This window comes from Myotis lucifugus, unplaced genomic scaffold, assembly GCF_000147115.1.
Source record: "Myotis lucifugus unplaced genomic scaffold, Myoluc2.0 scaffold_43, whole genome shotgun sequence".
NCBI lineage: Eukaryota > Metazoa > Chordata > Mammalia > Chiroptera > Vespertilionidae > Myotis > Myotis lucifugus.
Genome location: NW_005871091.1, coordinates 5,264,005 through 5,287,551, shown reverse-complemented (window position 1 = coordinate 5,287,551; position 23,547 = coordinate 5,264,005). Strand labels below are relative to the sequence as shown.

At 38.1% G+C, this 23,547-nt stretch overlaps 1 protein-coding gene across 4 annotated transcripts in view; it reads left to right on the top strand.

Annotated features, from left to right (window-relative positions):
- Positions 1 to 23,547, top strand: part of SLC44A1 (solute carrier family 44 member 1) — a 107,706-nt gene that overhangs the window by 39,557 nt on the left and 44,602 nt on the right. For all 4 annotated transcript variants that reach the window (XR_002829068.1, XR_002829069.1, XR_002829067.1 and 1 more), the window contains 9 exons: positions 247 to 337; positions 8,868 to 9,037; positions 10,917 to 11,006; positions 12,690 to 12,829; positions 14,683 to 14,869; positions 15,833 to 15,998; positions 16,747 to 16,903; positions 17,598 to 17,681; positions 23,184 to 23,321. Coding sequence is in view for 1 of the 4 variants with exons in the window: in XM_014455218.2 (XP_014310704.1) it covers positions 247 to 337; positions 8,868 to 9,037; positions 10,917 to 11,006; positions 12,690 to 12,829; positions 14,683 to 14,869; positions 15,833 to 15,998; positions 16,747 to 16,903; positions 17,598 to 17,681; positions 23,184 to 23,321 (1,223 nt within the window). In the remaining 3 variants the exon portion in view is untranslated. The remainder of the gene's footprint in view (positions 1 to 246; positions 338 to 8,867; positions 9,038 to 10,916; positions 11,007 to 12,689; positions 12,830 to 14,682; positions 14,870 to 15,832; positions 15,999 to 16,746; positions 16,904 to 17,597; positions 17,682 to 23,183; positions 23,322 to 23,547) is intronic.

Below are 23,547 nucleotides of genomic sequence, written 5' to 3'. Positions count from 1 at the left end.
AAAGGTAGTCTAGTACTTGTATACCCTTAATATTATCACTTAAAATTTGTATGTAAGTTACTGTAGGAGAAACGTTTTAAATGATGGAGGACCAATACCATAGACCAAATCAGATTCTTTTTGATTATATAATGTTTGAAAGTTATATATGTTGAATTAACATTCACATACAAAATAAAATTAAAGTGCCTTAATAAGAGAACTTATTCAGACTCTGTTTGCTAACATTTAACTTTCTTTCAACAGGCTCAGCACTATGTCACTACAAGCTAAAGCCTTCTGAATACACATCTTCAAAAGCGTCTTCTCTTTGCCCCAAACTACCAGTTCCAGCGAGGTAAATGTTATCGTATTTTGTTAACTTGTGACTTTTGTTTTCGTAGGTAGATTGTAAACTGTATGTTATTCTGAGAAAAGGGTCACTTGATGATACCAGTTGTGTAGGTCTAGTACTTTTACATCAAAAATTTAAAAGTAGTAGTAGAAATAATAGCATCTAATTTACAGCTTAAAAAACACACACACAGGCAAACAACTTTTCTTATTATCAGGTATTTTACACTTCTTGTGGGGGCTCCCCCACTTTTTCAATGCCTTAATATTTAAGTACACAAAATTGCTGAACCATAAAATCTGCAGTAAACTTAGAAGCCAAGCCTCACAGTCCAAAGATTCTTTGAAATTGATCCTACAAATACTTAGGATTATTTTTCAATTTATTTTGCAAATTAAAAAAATATATATGGCAGTGATTATTCTCCTTAGTCTATTTCAGGCTATATCCTTCAGGTACATTCTCTGCTATAGGCTGTTTGCATATCTTATCCAAGGTCTTATTCAACAGACATTTGTTATTAAGTACGTACTACATATAATGGATACAAGGATGAGAAATAATCTCACCGTAGTTATAAGTAAATCAAATTTTAAAATTTATACCGGTAAATAGATTTATAAGAAAGGTGATAGCCCAGCTGGTGTGGCTCAGTGGTTGAGCATTGAACTATGAACCTGGAAATTGGGGTTCAATTCCTAGTCAGGGCACATGCCCAGGTTCTGGGCTTATCCCTGGTGGGGGAAGTACAGGAGGCAGCCAGTCAGTGATTCTTTCTCTCATTATTGATGTTTCTATCTCTCTCTCCCTCTCCTTTCTTCTCTGAAATCAATAAAAAAAAATTTTTTTAAAAAAGAAGATAAATTTTCAAACACTGTAGAAAATATCCTCAGAATTGGGCATACAGGATTTGGAACATGTCTGATCTTAAGAACCTTTGCATGTATCACTAACCGTGTCTGACATGAGTCAACTTCTCTAGGAATACTGAATTGAACCACTTTTATTGTATCTCAGTATATTATAGCAAGCTGTTGCTTAAAATTTTGACAGTCATGTCTATTTTCCTTTGGATTGCTTATAGGTGTAATTTGTGTGTTATTAACTTGAATTTGAAATTTTCTGTTGAAAAGTAGACAAAGGACATATCCATTAAATTGATTTCAGCTTTTAGTCTTGTCAAGTTGCTATTGATGTTAAAATTTTAAGCCTTTGGACGTAAAAATAAAGGGACTATTTTAAAAGATATTAAGTAAAAGGGATCTACAAATTATGGGCTCAGACTAATAGGTAAAGAGACTCCATTTGTGAAAATTGAGAATATTGGGGAGGCTATCACAGTAAAGAAGTAGAGGTCCTTTGAATAGAGTCTCTGGAGAAAATTTATCAATGTAAGAAAAGCTTTATCTTACTGAACTGTTAAAGCCTGTTTTAAATGCATACTTTGAGTAGAGTTACTATTTTAAGGCATAAATGTATTCTAAAAGCATGACCAGAGAGCCTTGGTCTGAGAATGAGGTTGTTCTGCTCCTATACAGTATGGGTTGGGGGCAGCTCATACCACAAATTCTCCTCCACCTCTGATCTCTGATTCTACCATGTTAGGGGCTGCCTATTTCTAGTTATCTGAGGTGTTTTAATCTTGGCTTCACAGACCTACACATCTCACATACAGCATCCTAAGGGCATGCCCCGAAAGACAAAGCCTAGTAGTAAGAGGGGCTTAGATATTAGAGATGGACAGACTTGGCTTCTAACAAGGTCATCCACTAATGTGTCAGTAATCCAAGATGCAATGATGAACTTATACCATCTGAAAACTGACTATATAGTATGTTTATCCTTTATTTAAAGACCCTTATAATCTAAGTGTCTTATCACTTTTGTCTGAACTCAGCCTATTAGAAAACAGAGGAGAAGAAATAGTTGATAGGAGGAAGGTAAATTATAAATATCATTATTTACAATTTGGCAAGCAAAGTGAAAGGATCAGAAAACAGAATAAATTGGTTTTAATAAAACACTTGGGACGCTACCTTGTTTCACAATAATATTAGATACCAAATCTAAAAAGTCGACTAAGATCTAGTCTCTGTCCCCAAGAAACTCTATCCTTAAAAAATTAGGGACTGTTTTTGTACATGATGAATATATCTATATATATAAAAGCCTAAGCAACCGAAGGACTGAACGACCAGTTGACCAGTCGCTATGATGCACACTGACCAGGGGCAGGCACTCAACACAGGAGCTGGTGGTCAGTGCATTCCCACAGCCAACCTCCCACGCTGCCGCCCCACGCCGGCCCACCGCTATGGCCCTGATCAGGGCAGGCCGCTGGCCAACCTGCGGCCCCTCCCCCAGGCCTGCTCGCCCTGATGGGCCCTGGGCCCTGATCTGGGCGGGAGACTGCCCCAATTGGCCCAGATCGCCAGCCAGGCAGAGGGACCCCACCCGTGCACGTATTCATGCACTGGGCCTCTAGTATATATATATTGCTCTAGGCAAACTTGTGATGCAGGCTAATGGCTCCTGGCATCTTTCATATCTTTTTGTCCTCCTGGGAGCACCCTAGTGGGACAGAAAGAGCTGCACTTTGAGCCTAGATAGGCCTGGAAATGTTTTGTTTTGTTTTTTTTTTGGCGGCGGGGGGGCGGGGGGAGTGAATTCTCTGTCACCACGTTCTATTGGTCAGCTTGAGCAAGTCTCTTAATCTCTCTGTAAACAAAGTTTCCTCATGTGAAATGGGAATTTAATACCTCTGCCATGGAATTATAAGAATTAAATACAATAATATGTATTACACACCCATTATTGTGCTTGGCATTTGGCTTGATAGTATTATTTCTCTCAACCTCTAGAGCAGGGGTGGGGAACGTCCAGCCCATGGGCTGTATAAGGCCTGCAAAATCATTTGGTCTGGCCCTGCCAAGGCATTAGGGATGAGTTAATTAAATGTTTGACCAAATATAGCAGGCTAATTTTAAGTATAATTTTTTGTGAATGATGTTATAAATATCCAAATGCCCTTGGCAGAAAAAAGTTTACCCATCCCTGCTCTAGAGTCCGCCCCCCTTTACCCCCAAACTTCCTAGGCACCCAGGCACCTTCTGCAGCAGAACGCAGTGACTGTTTTAGAGAAAAGCAGTTGTAAACTAATTTTCAATAAAACACTAGTGCCATGTAATTGCCAAATGGTTGCTATTTTGAAGTGCTTTTGACTTTTAAAAACAAATGCCTAGAAAGGCGATCATATTTTACTCAAATTCATAACTCTGTTGGTGACATGTTAAGCAATAAGGAGACAACCTAGTCTGTACACTTACAATGTTTAAAGGTTTAGGTATAGACAGAGAAAATCGAAATGGTAGGAACAGATTACATAAATTCAGTTTATTCACCAAACATTGATTTAGGTACCTCTGGATACCAGAAAGGATGCTGGATGATGGCGAGTTAATAACATAATATAGAGATGGTAAACTAACAGCCAAGAAAAAAAATGTTATCTATTTATTTTTAAAATGAAGGATTCAAGGTAATTTTTTTTTATTCAAGGTAAATTAACATTTATAAATCATCTCCTGTATGCCAGCTACCATATTAAGCTACTCATGTATAATGTCATTTAATCCTCACAAAAGCCTGTAAGGATATTGTCCCAATTTGTAGATGAGGAAATAGAAGATAAGAGAGATTAAATGAGTTATTCAAGGGCATACAACTAATTGTTGGGAATCAGAATTTGAATCTAATATCTTGTAAAGTCTATCCTACAGTTCGTTGTTGTTGTTGTTTTGGGCAGGGGGGGGGGTTGTTTGTATTTTAAAGAGAGACTACAGGAATGGGAGAAGAGAAAAAAATAAAATGAAATGTATGAAAACCATTGCATATTGCCATTAGGTTCTTGACTTACTCTTTTCCTACCTTTTCTGTGCTTTGGAGATATTGCCAGAATCCTCTATTTTTTTCTTTGTTCTTAAATAAACCTTTTAGTTAGAAATCAGGTGTAATTGTTTGTTTATAACCTGAGGTTGTTTTTTTAATTGAGGTAACATTGGCTTATAACATTATATAAGTTTCAGATATGCAACATTATAATTCGATATCTGTGTGTTTATCATATCATGCTCACCACCAAAGTCTAGTTTCCATTTGTCACCGTATAACTGACCCCCTTTACTCATTTCACCCTCCCTCCACACCCCTTCCCCTCTGGTAACCACTGGTCTATTGTCTGCCTCTATGAGTTATGGCTTTTGGTTTTTTGTTTTATAACCTGAAATTTAATAAAATAATTGTGTGAGATGCCAACACCTGTCTTCTCTTCTGAAGGCATATGGAGAAGAGATATTAGGCATACTTTGAGGGAGCTCATTAATTGTGATAATCTGGGCTTAAAGGCAAATGGACAGTATGTTTGCCAAGGTAAGATACAATTTTCCTATGAGTGGATCATTTTTTTAAGTCTTTAAAAGACTCATTATAAATTCATTTTGTTCTTGTTCACTAATGTTTCAATAATGTGAAACAGCAACAGTTCCTAATGGAACAACATTGACTTCTTAAAGATTCAATGTTCTGTGGGCTTCGAAAAGTAGTAAAACTTACTGCAAATATAATTCTTTATGCTTGTCCTCTTAATTAAGAAGCACAGAATATGTCATGTAGGTTAGTCACTAAAGCAGAAATGGTCTCATATACTAGGTTCTCAGAATTATTATTTTCTGAGAGGTAGATGAAATCAGCTAACTCATCTAATCCTAAATTCATTAGATCACATGGGATTTAAATAGAAAAATATAAGACAAACCATAATGCCACAATTACATAGATTTTAAAATAAGGAAACAATTTAAGCATTCACTCATGGATGGTGGAATTATTTGGGGGGAAGAGTTGAAAAAAAGAATGACATATAAAGGGATCTAATCCTTTTTACTTTAAAGCTGTGTTTAACTTCATTTCTTACTACTCTGTCCAGATATTATCTTCTTTGCCTTCTATTTCTATTACTCTGTACCAGTGAGAGCAGATTTTGACCATTTTGACCGTCAGCTAAAAAATGTAGTTAATCAGCTTGTGCTAATTTTATAACCTTCAAATTTAGAGCTGTCAGGATTTTTTTCCTTAACGGACATAGATTGAATGATAAGGCCAAGGGCTATTGTTATTGTGCTTCATTTCTTTGAGGGATACATGTAAAAGTACCCTCTTCAGTTGCCGTGTGTTTATATACATTATAAAAATGACGAGAAAGGGTAAGTTCAGAGCAGATATTATTCAGTCTTTCCTCTTTAAAAAATGAAGGATTTGAATTTTAACAGAAGAACCCTTCCATCTTCAAATAATCTGTTCTCATTCTAAGTCTGAAAAGCAGAAACATACTAAAGATACTGGGCTTGCTGCTTCTATGAACTTAGAATCATTCATTCGTTTCTGGGTAGGCATAATATTATTGTTATTACTATTCATATCTGAAAAGACAGAGGACTTATTCCTACCTTTTCACCTCACAGATGGAAAAACTGAGAAAGAGGGGTGGAGTGATGTGCAATTCTGTCATGTTAGGAGAATCGCCCAGGGCTTTTGAACCCAAGCCCAGGTTTCTTTCCTTTATCACAGGCTTCACTCTCTTTAGAAAAGATGTGTGTTTCTTTGAGTATAAAAATACATAAACATCTTGTTAGGCCCTAGCTGGTTTGACTCAGCAGATAGAGCGCCAGCCTGCGGATTGAAGGGGTCCCAAATTCAATTCGGGTCCAGGGCACGTGCCGGGATTGTAGGCTCAATCCCCAGTAGGGGGCATGCAGGAGGCAGCCAATCAGTGATTCTCATCATTGATGTTTCTATCTCTTTCTCCCTCTCCCTCTCTGAAATCGATAAAAATATTTAAAAAAAAAAAAAAAAAAATCCTGTTAGGATATGGGAGCTGTAGGCATAGCCATCTCTGGCCAGAGGATCAAGTTCACTATGGTTATCTGACAGGAAAAGGGAAACAGGAAAGCAGGGCCAACAAATTGATGGGATTAAGTATGAGAAAAAGACATCGGTAATATCCTTAAGATAGATCTATTTTATGTTTAAGGTTGGAGGCAAGTGAGTTAAACAGAGGCTGCATCAGAAATAATGGGGTAATAAGGCAAGTGAAGATGTATATAATCATGGACCCAAGAGGACTTTAGTTTTGAAGGCTAGAGAACCACGCCTAGTTAAACATAGGGTTAGACTTCCTTAGATGCGGACATTAACCTGGTAGTAACAGTATCTAGACAGCATCAGGAAAAAACAACCATGCACATACACACAAAAATGAAAAACAATTGTAGGTCCCAACAAAGTTACCAGTTTAAAGGTTTCTTTCCCCTAAATCAGCCTCTATTGAAGCGTTTCTCAACCTGTGGGTCGAGACCCCTTTGAGGATCGAACGACCCTTTCACAGGGGTCGCCTAAGACCATCGGAAAACACATATATAATTACATATTGTTTTGTGATTAATCACTAGGCTTTAATTATGTTCAATTTGTAACAATGAAAATACATCCTGCATATCAGATATTTACATTACGATTCATAACAGTAGTGAAATTACAGTTATGAAGTAGCAACGAAAATAATTTTTTGGTTGGGGGTCACCACAACATGAGGAACTGTATTAAGGGTCCCAGCATTAGGAAGGTTGAGAACCACTGCTCTATTGGCTTAGGAATTTATAGTTAATCCTATTTTATCTTTTTTCTTATAATATGTCTAAGTCCAGCTCATTTAAAAGTATTCTGTAATTTAATATCTTTGTATATCATTAGTGAAACAACTTTTAGTGAAAAAAAAAACTATGATTTGCATACCCTTAATACAGGCATCACTCAGAATGCTTCAGCTTTCTGCAGTTTCTGCCAAAATATCAAATCTTTGGTATCAACTTTCACTAAAACGATTTTACTAACACTATTTTAGAGATATACACAAATACACCCATTGATCACAAGAGGCAAATTTTTACAAATAAACATTCATGTCAAATTGTCACATCATTTTGGGATACATTTTACTGAAGCATAACTAAGGTAAGGCAAGATCTCTAAAGTTATATTGTCTTATTGTTCCATGAAGTTTACCAGTATGGAAGACGTTGCTTATTCTCACTCCCAGTGGTGCTTATTGATCAACATTTGAGGAAGGAAACCAGGATAGTACTTTGCTTGTGGTCATACAAAGTTGCTTTGCTGAGATTAGAAACCTTAGAATCTGATGCTCAACCATGTAATCTTATCTACTGATTTGACCCACATACAGTGCCAACCAAGAATAAGAACATAATTATATCATTCTAGTCAAAATGGTATATTAGAACTGTGACTGACAGTCCTACAAATAATTCTGAAGATGTGGGATTTACATTAGCAATGGCTAAAATTTAACTTAATGCACACGTAAGTGTGTATTCTTGCATTGGTACACACATAGAGCTGTCTTAGAATCCAAAGAAATCTCAGCTGAGGGCATGTTCATAGCGCTTTGTTTAAAATCTCTTCGTGATTAGATGTATACCATCCTCTCAGAAGGTAAAGTAGAACCATGTTAATAACAAACCTGATTAATGTCATGGTGCACACATAGCTATGTTCCTTCACAAGTAAAATGCAGTCCATACAAGCCTGAAGCAGCAGATTACCTCATTTTTGGACACTAATAATCTTAAAGTAAAAACATATAAAAAGAAAGCAAATAACCCCAAACCCCATAATACTACCAAGTAGAGATTTTTCATTTGCTTATATTTTTTTGTCCTGATTCATATGTATATATCTTTTATACAGAGATGCCATCATCACATTAGATATATATTTTTGGTTATATTTCCCCCTTGTGCTCTTACATCGTCCTTATTTCCATACATCAGTATTCATGGTTATTGTTTTACATAGCTGCCGATTGTGCTGATTAAGTCATGCACATGCCTCAGTATGACTTAGTTTACAGGAGTTCCTAAGCTTGTGCCCAAGCATCTTTTTAAATCTAAGGTTTTGTATGTCGTTCTGATAGAGGAGACCATTCCATTAACGGGGGCACATTTCAAGCAAAAGCCCAGGTGTGTTTTTATTTTTAAATAGCTTATGGCAAAAATTCATTTTCAATTCAATGAAGGATACATTTGTAAGTTTTGTCATCTGCCCCTTGATTGATAGATGTGTAGGCTGAGGAGTTCAAGTGTTTGGGTTTGCTTCTGGAGGTTGTATCTGTGTGTATGTGTGTGTATATGTGTGTGTGTGTTTCTTTTCAGAAGGGGAGGGTAATGTCTTCTGTTGGAACATGCACTCCACCCTCTTTGATAAGGTTTGTGGTAAGAGTTGCATCACTGCCCATGACAGTCATCTTCATAGCATTAAGCTCACAGCTCTTAGCTCCCATATGACGTGTGGAGGGTGGAGTGTATTGCAGTCACATTCACCTTTCATTTGTGTGTTTGATGTGGCATTTATATTAAGTAGGAGTAATTTTTTTTCTGATTTTTTTTTCTTGTGTCACCAGTGCACCTATTCCATTCTTCCATCGCTGTGCTCCTGTGAACATTTCCTGCTATGCCAAGTTTGCAGAGGCCCTGATCACCTTTGTCAGTGACAATAGTGTCTTACACAGGCTGATTAGTGGAGTAATGGCCAGCAAAGAAATTATATTGGGACTTTGCTTGTTATCACTAGGTAATTGTTTTTCTCATTATTAGCTATTGCATAGTACTGCAGCAGAAGACTGTTTTGTCTTTTAACCAAAAATATGAATACAACTGGGGATACTTGTAAAATGTTTCACTTCCCATAGCCAAAATAACTGTTTCAGATTATATATAGTTATATATATCTGAAACTCATTTCTGTTCTTTTCCTCTCATTGGAGAAAACTAGTGTTTTCTCCAAACTTTGGTTACTAAGTCTATAATAACCTTTAACATTATAGCAGGAGGCTACTTTTAACAAATCAATGCCCCTTTGTTTTTAGTTATGAATCTAATCTTTGGTTTATTCGCTTATAAAAAGAGGCCACATATTTTTTTATATATATTTCCATCAAAGAACATAGATTTCTGATTGATTACTTTTAAAGTATTTAACCCTCCCCACACCCCATGCAACAGGTCATAATATCACTCTATTGCTGGGAAAATTAGAAAATCTCCACTTGTTAGCCATTGAGTTTTCTCATCAATAAGTAGACAATAGAACCAAATAAAACTGTTATTTTCAAGATGTAAACACCCTATATTATCGCAGAACTATATGTAGCCATATTAGAATTTATAGACTTTTTTAATAAGGGAGAAGGAAACTGGTAGGAACCAAACGACCATTTCATTTTTTACGTAAAACGATATTTATGCCTGTTAACAAGTATACTGGTAGTCACCTGGAAGACTAGCTGTATTTCCGTCTTGTCATTAGAGAGTCTTTTCTTTTTGCTTAGGTGTAGTACTTGTCTCAGTTGAAAAAAGGCTGTCCATATGAAAAGCTATTTCTATGATATTTGAAATGCTCCCATCTGTTTTTAGTTCCTATACACTTATTGCAAAAGTGAGTACCCTAATAATGTTACCTAGTCACAGATCTTAATTTTTTTGGCTTTGTGAATGGCCCATAAAAGCTTGACTATTAGCCTGGTTTTATATAAAAATTATTTGGTTTCTGAAATAGTTGAATACTTTACCAAGAAAAAAAATTAAACCTTAAAAATAGTGACAATAATGTTAAGTCATTGGAATTCCAGCTTTTTCTTAGAGTGGTTCTCTTATGAGGCTTAAGGTCTTTGTCCATTTGTTTGTGAAGTGGGCCTTTAGATAATTAAAAGGTGTACAAATTAAGATTTCAACAACAAATTTCCCCATAAAATGGGTTAAATCCCCCCACTTTCTTTTTTGAGATTTTTCACTCAATATTTTAGCATGTTGGAATTTAGCTGGGGATGGGTAGAAGGGTTGACTGAATAACTCAAACTTTGAGGCCAGAGGAATTTGGGCTTCAGTAGGCTTCAGGATATTACCCCATAGGGTCCGACCATCTCTTAGAATTTCAGAGGAGAAACAACCAGAAAAAAAGATAAAATACCATCTAGTTTATTAACCAACCATCAGAGAAATTGGTCCTAAAATGCATAAATTACTCAAGGAAGTGTAGCACCTAATTTAAATGCTCTCTCTCTCTATGTGTGAGAATTTTTCTGGTCACCCAACATGACATGTCATTCTCTGCACTTCGTGTGTTGGCATGTGTGTTTGCATGTGAGTTCTGATGCCTTTCTGTGGTGAGTCCACAACAGTTCTATGCTGTTTTTGAGTCACCATGTGCATTTGCATGTATCCTTTTCTGTGTTTATACACCCACGTTAGGTGCCTTTGGTTTCAAGTGGCACAAGTACCAAAGTCAGAGTGCAAAAGCAACCTGTTTCCTTTGTTACCTAAATTGGGATCATGAACTTGTCAATAGCAACAAATTATTTCCATGGGAGAAAACAACTGAAAGAATTTATCTTTATATTTTCCAGTGTTTTCCAAATAATATTCTACATGTTTTCTATTTATCTTCCCTGCAGTTCTGTCCATGATTTTGATGGTGATAATCAGGTATATATCAAGAGTACTTGTGTGGATCGTGACAATTCTGGTCATACTGGGGTCACTTGGTAAGCTGCTTACTTCTTTGTTTTTCAGTAATTAGAACTGAGAATTAAAGCTTGCTTCTGACACTGCCTCAGTTTGGAACTACTTTGAGTATTTAAAAAAAATTTCTGCTCTGCATTAATTTAAACTGATAAGTGGATGACATTGAAGTTAGGTCATGCTGAGATCAATAAATCAAATAAAAAGGTGAGGTCATTGGCAAATGAAGATTATTTTTTAAAGGAGCTAACTTTTTTTTTTTTAATTTGGGGGGAAGAACCCAAGAGAAAAGACAGCAATCGAGGCTCTGTTTGGCTTCTGGCTCTTTAATTTTCACTTGATTCTTGCAATGTTCTCTGCCAAGCAAGTAAAGGAATCCTTTTCTTTTATCTGGCACTTTGTAAGGCCTGAATCAGCCATTGTAAGTTGTTGAAGTTCTTTCTGTTTGAAAAGTGTTTCTGACAGAATAAGAGTGTGTGTGTGTGTGTGTGTGTGTGTGTGTTTAAATTTTCATTATCATTTTTCTGTCTATTGACATTCTATTTTGTTTACTGTTTGTAATGAAACTTTCTGGGCCTTCTGTGTTTATTGTCTTTTTTTTTTAATTTCCTCTTCCCACTTATAAATGTGATAACTACTCATGGTATCTAACTACTTCCGTGGTAGAAAATAGAAATATAGAGAAGAAAATAAAACTTTTAATTTTTACATGCTATATCTTCTTTTTTAGAATTTACCTCTTGCCTAGGACACTCTTTTCTTAGTTTCATAGATTTTTCTCTTCCTGTTTTTCTTTTGCTCAAATCCATCACCGGTGAGGCCTTGCTTACCCATCTTATATAAAATTACAGTGCTTTCCCAATGCCAGCACTTTCTGTCCCTCTTACTAGATGACTTTGTTCTTAGACTTTATATGCTATGTTTTTACTTTCCCCCCTATTTTTATGTTTCCCCATTGCTATGTATGAAGCTTCATGAGGGGTGAGGGTGGGGACTTGGCTTTGTTTACTGCTCTATCCCCAACCCCTAAAACAGGAGATGCTGTTAGACACTCAAAATATTTGCTGAATGGATTAAATGAAGGGTTTGCCTCTGTCTTCAGTCCAGTTCTCGGAATCTCTGAACCAGCAATAGAGATAAAAGTTCCCATCCCTAGCATCCACCACTATCAAAGATTTTCTGCCTTTGTTTTCACCTTTGGTGGGAACTACTCTTTTGATCTTCATTTATTCATTGTACAAATATTTCATCCGCTGCATGACTGTCGGCACTCAGTGCTAGGGTGACTGATGTGTACGCAGAGACCTTTGTCTTTCTCTGCTTCGTTGCTGATTTCTATGACCCTTACTTGCTCCCTCCAGGATCTCTAGCTTAAACCGATGCTGAGGCTCTCTTTGTAACCAGCTCCTCTTGGGGTATCTATCTATCTCAGCTTCAAAGTCAGTAATCAGTACAGTTGAAGGAAGTGTATTTGATGTACTGAAAGATTAGTGAGTGTCTATGAGTGTCTATGGAAGTTGGTAGTGGAATAATTAGAGCTCCCCTTACACTGGCAAAAAAGTTATAGCCATGCGCCTCCCAGCCAAGTGGATTGCTGCTGCACTAGTCTCATGATGATACGTAGGAAGGATCCAGAAAATTGAGGATTTGTCAACACATTTTCAGGTGCTAATTATTGCAAAAACAATTATTTTTTTTGTCTCCAGGTGGCACAGGTGTACTATGGTGGCTATATGCAAAACAAAGAAAGTCTCCCAAAGAAACAGTTATTCCTGAGCAGCTCCAGATAGCTGAAGACAATCTTCGGGCCCTCCTCATCTATGCCATTTCAGCTACAGTGTTCACGGTGAGTATACGTTCAGGTTTATGCTTTTATTTACAGGAGATCATTAACGGAGGAGAAACTCACCTCTAGCTATGGCATGCCTAACCTTGATCTTCATTAGATAAAATCTCTGTCCCACAGCTGGCTTCCCTAATTGATGAGTGCTACTGATGCAATATTTTGCTCTGCACAGCCTGCTTTTTGAGAGGATTTTCACCTAGAATATTTACATTATTATTTACTAGTAGAACATATTTCTTATTGTCACAAGATAATGTAGTTACTTTTTAAAAAAGACTTTCTTTTTACTATAAAAAATTATGATAAGCCCTAACTGGTTTGGCTCAGTGGATAGAGCGTCAGCCTGTGGACTGAAAGGTCCCAAGTTCGATTCCGGTCAAGAGCATGTACCTTGGTTGTGGGCACATCCCCAGGGGGAGGGGTGCAGGAGGCAGCTGATCAATGTTTCTCTCTCATCGATGTTTCTAACTATCCCTCTCCTTTCCTCTGTGTAAAAAATCAATAAAATAGATATATTTTTAAAAGTATGATAAGAAATATCACCTTGTCATTTCATTTATTTGTTTACTAATTATTTCCCATTTTTCCTTGTAAACTTTTCTTTTAACAACATTATTTCAAAAAATATAGGTGAGCTTTGCTACCTAGCACCTGTACAGTAAAATTACTAATTAACATGGGGTTAAATCATCTATATGCATATCTTTGGTTCATCTCCTTCTCCTCTCTGAAAAAAAGAAAAAGACATCTTTCTCCACTTCTAGGTATAATCCTAAGCTTTTTTAAAAAACATATTTTTAAATTGATTTTTAGCAAGAGAGGAAGGGAGAGAGATAGAAACATCATTGATTGGCTACCTTCCGCATGCCCCCTACTGGAGATCAAGCCCGCAACCCGGGCATATGCCCTGACTGGGATTCGAACTGGTGACCTCTTGCTTCCTGGGTCGATGCTCAACTGCTGAGCCACACTGGCTGGGCCCAAGCTTTATATTGAGCATTAGAAACAAAAAAATAAAGCCACTGGTGGAAAAATATATGTTTGTTATTATTATACAAATATTTATTAATCATCTTTAAGCTCAATTATCTATTCCAGGGCAAGAGGATAGAGGCTGGTGAACAAAGTGTGAATCTGGCATGGGCCCTGTTCTTAAGGAGCTTTTGCCTTAAGTGGGAGACAAGGCCCAGATACCCCCAGTGCTCCTGTGCTCATGGCATGTGGTCCGCTCCTCTATTTTTCTTTGTTTTGTTGTTAATCCTCACTCAAGGATATTTTTTTCATTGATTTTTTAGAGAGAATGGAAGGGAGGGGGAGAGACAGACAGACATCAAAGTGAGACACTTTGATTGGTTGCCTCCTGTACACACCCCGACAAGCACTGTGGATTGAGCCTTCAACCAAAGTACCCTTGACTGGAATCAAACCTGCGACCCTTCAGTCCACAGGCTGACGCTCTAACCACTGAACAAACCAGCCATGGCTGCTCCCCTATTTTTCAAAGTGACAAGCACAGATCTACTCAAATACAGGAGGTGTTTCATCCTACCTGACAAACCACACATTTTGATTGGTAATGAGTGGCGAAAGGAAAAGTGAGACCAATTCTAGGATTTAATAAGAAATTGAGAAGTCCTTTTATTTAGCTTTAAAGGACATTCTCAATATACTGTTGAAAATGATAAGTGCTGCAAGAGAGATACAGACCGATAAAGTATTCCTGGGATTCAGAGAATGGAACTTCCACGTTTTAGAATGAAGGCGTTACAGTAAAAATTTCCACCATTGTCCAGTTTCAGTTTTTGCTGTTTAACATGGTAACTAACCCTTTTCCCTCTATTCTCCCCACACAGGTTATCTTGTTCCTGATCATGTTGTTTATGCGCAAACGCATTGCTCTCACTATCGCCTTGTTCCACGTGGCGGGCAAGGTCTTCATTCACTTGCCACTGCTAGTCTTCCAACCCTTTTGGACTTTCTTTGCCCTTGTCCTGTTTTGGGCGTACTGGATCATGACACTTCTTTTTCTTGGCACTACTGGTAAGAAGACATGTTGCTTCTTTCTCTTAGGGATGAATCTGATTTGCATTAACATATTTAAAACATCAAAGAGATATAAGTCTTCAGACATTGATTGACTAAGTTCTAATAGCCATCGGAACTAGCAGGGGCTATGATTCTTCAGTAACCCATTTTCTGATCATGAGCTTTATCATCCTAGCAAAGTGGGTGTCAACCAGGTAAGGCCTGTAATTGCATCCTGGTTTTGAGATGGTCATGGATTTGAAATAAACTCCTCTAGTCCCTCAGACATTTGGATCCATTCTCAGATGAAAGAATGAATGTAATGCCACTGTGGAATTGCCTTAAAACTCAGTTAGAGCTAAAGCTCAACTTGCTTCCTTGGGATTTTCTCGTTTGGAAATGATCAGAACCTAGCTAAAGCTCCTAGCGATGATTCAGTTCATAGACTCTCAGATTTGCTTGTAGCCATACTTTACATCAAAGGCTACATCTAAATGGAATTCATTGTGAGGAGCAGCGTAAGGTTAGTACACTTGTATGTAATTTCTCTGACCTTGCAGCACACATTCACCAATTGAATAGAATATGAATTTCTGTACCTTGCTAAGAATTTAGGTCTGTCATTATTAGACAAGTAATAGCTCTGAAAAAAAATTTAAGAGCTATTTGCAAATTCATGCTTAAACTAAGTAACTGATAATGTGGTAAGAACTATATTCAAACAGAACAAACTTTAAAAGCTGTATATCTATATCATGGCTTTGGGGAAAACAAAATGCTTAACTGAGTAATATTTGGCTTCACAACTTTTCAACTGATAATTATTTTTGTCCCTTAATGAGATAGCACTGTGATTATAAGTTTGTGGTTTGGGTGTAGGGACCTGTTCTTGGAAAGTAAATCAGTCTCTTAAATTAAATAGCCGTATTTGTGGTTTCGACGTTATGTGATTCTTCTTCCCTTCCTTGCTTTTCCCAGGCAGCGCTGTGAAGAACGACCAAGGCTTTGTGGAGTTCAGGGTCTCGGGGCCTCTGCAGTACATGTGGTGGTACCATGTGGTGGGCCTGATTTGGATCAGTGAATTCATTCTGGCCTGTCAGCAGATGACTGTGGCAGGAGCGGTGGTGACATACTATTTTACCAGGTGAGAATTCATACGTGTCCAACAACTTAAGATCAGCTAAGCAATTGTGCCTGAAGGGAATGGAACTGAAGCTTGTCAGAATGTCATTTCTTTAAGAAGTGATTGGAAGTGAACATGACAAAATGTGATAGTTGATCTTTCTGGGAGGTAAGAAAACAAGAGGTTGCTATTTTATTCTTTGCACTTTTCTAAAACTTTCTAAAAAATGAATCAGAACTGCAGGCCCTGATATAACAGAAATTATATTTAACAGAAGAATGAATCTTGTGGTAGTGCCTTATGTACTTGGGCTTTATATGAAAGTCCATCAAAGGAAAACAAGCCTCTTTAATTTGTTTGGATCAGAGCAATTGTGTGGCTCCCTTTCCTGACTTCAGAGCTGAATACCCGCTGTAGGCCTATCATATCTGTTGTAATAAGGTGCCAGGTTGAACATCTTTTTAAGTTCCATTTTCTGATTGTACAATTAACGTCATAAGTATTTACTACCAAGAGCTTTCAAAGCACAGTTGTATTTAACTTAAAATATTAGAGCTTAAGAACCCCATGACACTACTGTAGAGAAATGACACATTAATTTTATATGGTACACATGTAGCATTTATATTAGTTCTACTATATTACTTTGACATTTTTGTCGTAAAGCTACAGTAAGAAAAATGAACCAGTTTTTCACTCCAAACATTCCTGTGTTTCCCTCCTGGCCTAGGCTCTGTTTTAATTGTCTTTTTGGTCATTTTAAAAATAGGGATAAAAGGAATTTGCCATTTACACCTATTTTGGCATCAGTGAATCGCCTTGTCCGTTATCACCTTGGTACTGTGGCCAAAGGATCTTTCATCATCACATTAGTCAAGATTCCACGAATGATCCTTATGTACATTCACAGTCAGCTGAAAGGAAAGGTAAGGGGAAAATACGTTTTTGGACTTTCCATGGGCACATTCCAGACCTCACTCCTGCACCCAATGACGTCATGTCCAAAGCTGCCATTGTTTTCTTCAGATTCCTGACAAAGTGGAACCCAGCCCTTCCTCCCTCGCCCCCACCCCCCTTGCACTCCATATGCTCAAGCAAAATCCATCTCAGCACTGGTTTCCAAAAGTGTCTCTTCCTCTGTGTTAACTCACCACCTTCCTCCTTAGAACCTCTTCCCTCTCCTCGATAGTGGAAATAATATGCATATCAACATGGCTTAGCTCAAATAACACCTCTTCTGAGAAACCTCCCCTGATTCCTCCCATCTCACAAATGTCTCTCTCTCTGTTCTCCACTCTCATAGCACTAGTACCTATGTCAGATTTTGATTCTAATCTTTTTGTGTGTTTAGCATTTTTTTTCCTCCTCCTAGATTGTAAGTTCCTTGCTGGTCTTCTATACCTCACTATATCTTATATGCAATAGGTACTAAATAAATCTTGAACTGATTAAAAATAATTCAGTCAGTACATTTTAAGTGGAAAGAGGGGTGGGTATGGAAGCTTGGAAGCATAGTTTGTGCTTTTAAAATTTCTTATTTTTCTAACATTTGGAGTATTCTTGATGATGGTGTAATTCTTTGAGTTTTCAACAATTATTTCAACTTTTCCTCCTTTCCAGGAAAATGCCTGTGCTCGATGTATGTTGAAATCTTGCATTTGTTGCCTTTGGTGTCTTGAAAAGTGCCTCAATTATTTAAATCAGGTAAAATGTTTTAAAAATCATTCTAAGATTCACTTTCAAAGATAGGTTTGTCTTTTCTTCTTCCAAGATAAAAGGATTGAGCTTACTTGAAAGGTGTTGGTTTTCTCATGGTGTGTACATTGTGCCTTGATCAAGTATCTCTATTTCAATCATATTCTTATTTTTAAAAGTAGCATACGTACTTACCAAGGCTCATTATTAATTGTGATACATGGATAAAATATTAGGATTTCTATCTTGGGAAAGACATTTATTTCTTATGCCTTAATATGCATCCTTTTATCTTTGATTTTCCCTAAGAATTTCTCCTCTCTAGCCATGGTTCTTTAATTCTTTAAAAAAACAGAATTCTGAGTGGGCCAGAGCAAATAGGTCTTTAGGACACACAATGTCAGTTGTCCATGGACCACCAGTTTGTTGCCTCTGCTTTAAAGAATTTAGGGGATCATAGTAAAGAAGAGTGTTGATACGGAGGAAGAGTAGGCTGGAGTCATTTTGCAGCACAATAGGAGATTCCTAATCCCTAAACCATGCTCCACTGCCACACCGCAGGGGAAATACAGTTGGCTTCAAAAAAGAGCTTTAGATATTTTAAATGACCCATTTAGTATTTGCAGCAGAGGTGTGTGTTTTACAAATAAACCGTGAACTGTGAGCCAGCCACTCTTTGTTTTTGTAGGTGCTTATCTTAATGGGACATGCAGGTGATTATATATCTAATGTAACAGGTAGGATTCACTTTAGGTAGAGAGATTGTTACACCCAGGATCTGTTTCTTTTAGGCATTGGATTACGCAGGCCTTGGTTTATCTGGCACCATTTGAAGGTAGTACATTTCACACTGCTCTCTGGCTCATAAACTCTTCAGATTATAAAGCTGTTCTCTATATGGCATGCGTGGAAGTTGGGAATATTTTTGAGCACCACTAGCTGATACTATACTAAGCACTTATGTATATTATCACTTTCCACAACTCCTTTCCCCTGTTTTTTAGATGACAAAATTGAGACTGGGCATCTCATGACAAATAATCACATAAGCTAGAGGTGGAGGAAGTTTTCAAATCTAAGTTCACTCAGCTCTTCCCTTAATATTACACTGCCTCTTGTATAAATATATACACGTTTTGTGCAATATAAAGAACACTAAATTATAGTTTATTATAGAGAATAAGTAAACATCTCACATTTTCATGTATCATGCTGTAAGCTAAGACAAGTGGTTTTAAAGCCAGTCTATTTTAATTAATACTTGCAACATCAGCTTAATTCTGGTGACCCCTAAAAAGTCTAAAAACTTACAACCCAACTGAATGAAATCTATGGTTTAAGTTTGACTTTGTGCCCCTTTCATCCCTCACTCTAAATAAGAAAGGGATCATTTTAATTGCCTTTTCCCTCATTTCATTTATAATGACCCACACATAGAGGTGCACACATCCTGTTTACCTTTTCCTACCATTGCCGACTAGCCTGCCCTTATCACATGTTATTATGTAAGATTTTAAACTTTAAGAGAATTTCTAGAGAATTAAGTGAAGAAAAGAAAGAAGGTGTGAGACTGTGGAAGCTGTGCTCTGGGACAGATGGCCACACAGGTCTGAGTTACCTGCATGGTGACCTCTGTCCTAACGTATTCCTTCCACATGGTCACTGCTTCCACTGTATCCTGTCACACAGGAATGCTACCAGTGACCACGTGGGCTAATAGGCATCCTTGTAGAAAGATCCCTGGAGGGTGATCAGCTTTTACCTTGCGCTGGGAGTTAATTAGTTTGAGGCCTCTGTCCTGCCTGAGCAGAGGTTGGGCAGGAGCGAAATGTTAATCAGTGATGCCCCTCTGTGCGGGATAGCCCAGATCAAGAAGGCTGTCAGGGGAAGCTGCAAAGGACTCTGGGTTTCTTGAGAGCCTTCGCACGACTCCTTTTAGACTAGGAGGCACAGAAGCAGAGAGAAGTGTTATTGACCTGCTGTGGTCGGTAGCACATTTTTCTTTCTGAAGAGATCATCTTGACTTGTGTGGATCACATGCAGCTCATCTAACTGCCTTGGCAGTGGGAGGAAGCTCATAAAGTGTCCCCTCAGGTTGCACGCACAGATCTATAAGAATATTGCCAGGAAATGTCTATGAGCCCATCCAACCCTGGAGTTGAGAAGTAAAGAAATGAAATCGCTGCCTCCTTCCATGTCTACAAATAGAAGGGCTTCTGCTCTAAATAAAAGTAGATGGGATGGGTGGGGCAGCATCAGGAGAGAAGAAAGAAGCAGCAGAGGCGGAATAATAATAGTTCTCAAGTAAACTGACGCTGAACACGAAGGAGGGCAACGAGAAAGCTTCTATAGTTTACGTTGGAGGTGTTGGGCCTGCTCCTGGAGGCAGCTGGTCTGGTGACGACAGGAGAGAGTTTGCAGGTGGTGGCTCCTCTCTTGCTTCTGTCTCCTGTCAAAGAAAGTCGTGCTCTAACCGCAGCAGGGAGAACAGCATAATTAAGAGAGTTGTCTGTCCTTGAGGGGGTGGGATTTAAGACAGTAAGTAGTGGATTTAAATGGATTGTTCAGTGACCTTGATTCTAGACATTATAATGCTTTTTATACTTCCGGAAGCATCTCATAATCTATATATTTAATGTGATCTAGGGGATTTTCCTCTGAAAAACTATCAAATACAGTTGACCTCACATATCTGTGTGTTCCGTATCCACAGGTTTCACATCTGCATATTTAACCAGCCATGGATGGAAAACATGGGGGGGAAGGGTGTTATGGTGTTGCTGACCTGTACTATGTGGTTAGTCCTGTGGTGACTGCATCTGTACTGAACATGTACAGACTTTTTTTTTCTTGTCATTATTTCCTAAACAATACAGTAAAACAACTCTTTACATAGCACTTACATTGTATTAGGTATTATAAGTAATCTAGAGATGATTTAAAGTATATAGGAGGATGTGTGCATAGGCTATATGCAAATACTAAGGGACTTGAGCCTGGTCAGAATTTGTTGTCATTGGCTATCCTGGAACCAGAACCCCTGCAGATATCGAGGGACGACTAAAACTGGTTCATTGGTCTCTTGGAGTAAATATTTTTGGCATCGTGGACCATATAGTCTCTCACGGTTGCTCAGTTCTGCCATTGTGGCATGAAAACAGCCATAATAAAGAGCAAAAAAAATGAGCATGGCTATGTTTCAATAAAACGTTATTTATAAAATAGGCAGCAGGGAAGATTTGGCCCACACGCAGTCATTAGAGGACCCCTGCTTTAGGATAAATTGCTAAGTGGGTGTGCTTTTTAGTGAGGGACATAGGGAACTGGTGAGAACTGAGAGCTAGTTTGGCTTTTTTGAGAATTGTTCAGACAAAGACAGTTCTCCATGGTTTTTCAGCAGAGTTACTATTGCACAAGATCAAACGTATGGTTATTTTGATGTCATGGAGGTATTTGATAGAATGTTTCAAAAGGAGCTTTGTAAAAATGAGGAAATGTGGGCCACTGCAGTTAGGTAATTAACTCTTTGGTGCCTGCTATCTCTTAACGGATAAGAAAAACAGTGAGATAACAATAGAAGAGAGTAAGCAGCAAATGAATGCTGAGAAAAACTTAACAGAATGATTTCTTTAACATACTGTATATATTAGCTTTTGAGACAAAAAGACCTGCGAACGTAATATGGTCATATATTCTGAGAAGAAATTACCCCAATCTGTGTGGTGGAATTTCATATGTTAAAATCATACTGTGTTTTTCAAAAAAAGCATGGTAATTTCCTATTGCTCCATTCCTGAAAAAAGTGTCTGAACCTTAAGTAGCCTCTACGCTGTCCAGTACTCTTTCCTTGGCCCTCAAATGCTCTGCATTTTTAATCAGTGAATCTAATCATATAATGGCAAATTAAATTTTTGATGAGTCAAACCTCATCTCCATACCAGGTTCCTACTAACTAACAAGCATTCAGTTGGAACATTCAGAAATTAAAGACTGTCTTTCCCTAGTTCAGTGTTGAACCTTTATAGACAGCACAGTGTAGAGCAAGCATGTCAAATTCAAAGGCTAACACGGGCCAAATAAACGAGGCATGCGGCCCACGGGCCACAAGTTGGACATGCTTGGTGTAGTCAGCCCTTCCTGCCGTCTCCCAGCCACTTGAACATTTGGGACCCTCCAGTGATTTCTTGAGTTGGCACTAAACCAACAATTCCTCAGGACCAAACATTTTCGTCACAAAATTCATATACTTTCCTAAGGCTCAGACATATTTGATGTTCTAGTACTTATTCACATTTCCCAGAAAATGTCAATGCTCTTCTAAAATGTAAAAAAGAAGGGAGGAAATCAGTCTGTGACTAGTGGGTCAAAGAGGACACGGGGCAGCAGATGCAGGTATAATTGAATAAAACTATGTCATCTGGGACTCAGTGCTACAAGGGCCAGAAAGCCAGCTCAGTCTGACCTAAAAAAGAGAGAGAGAGAGTGAGAAAGGGGGAGGGAGTGGCAGGAGAGGGTAGAGATTCTTAACAATGTATGAGCTTCTGCAACTGAAAAGCCCAGAAATCTGGCTAGTTCCTAATGATGTCAAATATTGTCACCAAGTGCAGGGACCTGATTTCTCTCTGCTCTGACTTCTATGGTGTTCGCCTCACCCTCAGTTTCACACTGTGACCTCCAGCAGCTCTAGGCTCTTCCCCATTATGTTGGCAAAACATCCATGGCAATTTGTACCCTCAGAGCTCCTCATCCAGGAAAAGGAGAGAGCTGCTCTGTAGGGATCACCTATGGATGAAGAAGGAAACTTCTTTCTCCCAGAAGCCCCAGGGGATGTCATTTACTTCCAGGGGCCCTGGTTCGTTTATATGCCAGTTTCTGAACCCATCCTTGCCCATCGCCACTGCTGAAGGTGGTATCAGCTCCACTCAGATGCTAAGACAGTGGGGAAGGGCTGTTTCCTCAAATGAGAGTGCAGGTCCCACTCCCAGATTGGAGGGGTATAGAATAGTGGGCAGCAAACAGCGATCGCTACAAGAGCTGTGAGAAGTGACAGCAGAGAAGAAAGCACCAAGGAGGAGGTGGTAGGCGTTCCAGATTAGACAGCACCACAATCTGATGCCTTTACAATTTGTGTAGCTTCCAAAGCATCACTGAAATGGTACTAATGCATCATGGGTATTCACAGTGACAGACCTGAGACATCTAGGCAAGGTTAAATTCTGTTTGATTTACTCAGACAAGGGAGAAGTTTATGGACATGGGAAAGGTAGTCTGTGTTTTCATAAATTTCAGTGTTTTTAAAGGACCAAAACTAAATCTACTGAAAAGTTCTTTTTACCATATCAGGCTTTTTTTTTAATATCTCATATTTTCTTGTGCTTCAGAATCTTACTCTTATACCTCACCAGAGCCATGGGTTTAATAGTGAAATATTGTTACAAGCTATGTTTAATTATATCTTAACAAAGTAGGATTATATTTATTGATGAGAATATTGTTTTTGCTTCTGCCCAGAATGCATACACAGCCACAGCTATCAACAGCACCAACTTCTGCACCTCTGCGAAGGACGCCTTTGTCATTCTCGTGGAGAATGCTTTGCGAGTGGCTGCCATCAACACAGTGGGGGATTTCATGTTATTCCTCGGCAAGGTAAGAGCAAGTATATTACCGGAGATGTACAGTAAATTTTTGCATATAAATATATATATATATATTTGCTCTAATTTCAAAAAACATCTGGCCCAACAAAAGAAAATTAAAAGTAACTTAATACACTAGTATAGCAAGCACGTACAAACTCCTTAATATGTGCTAGGCACCTTTCTAAGTACTTTGTATATGTATTGTGCTCATTTAATCCTCACAACAGATTTGT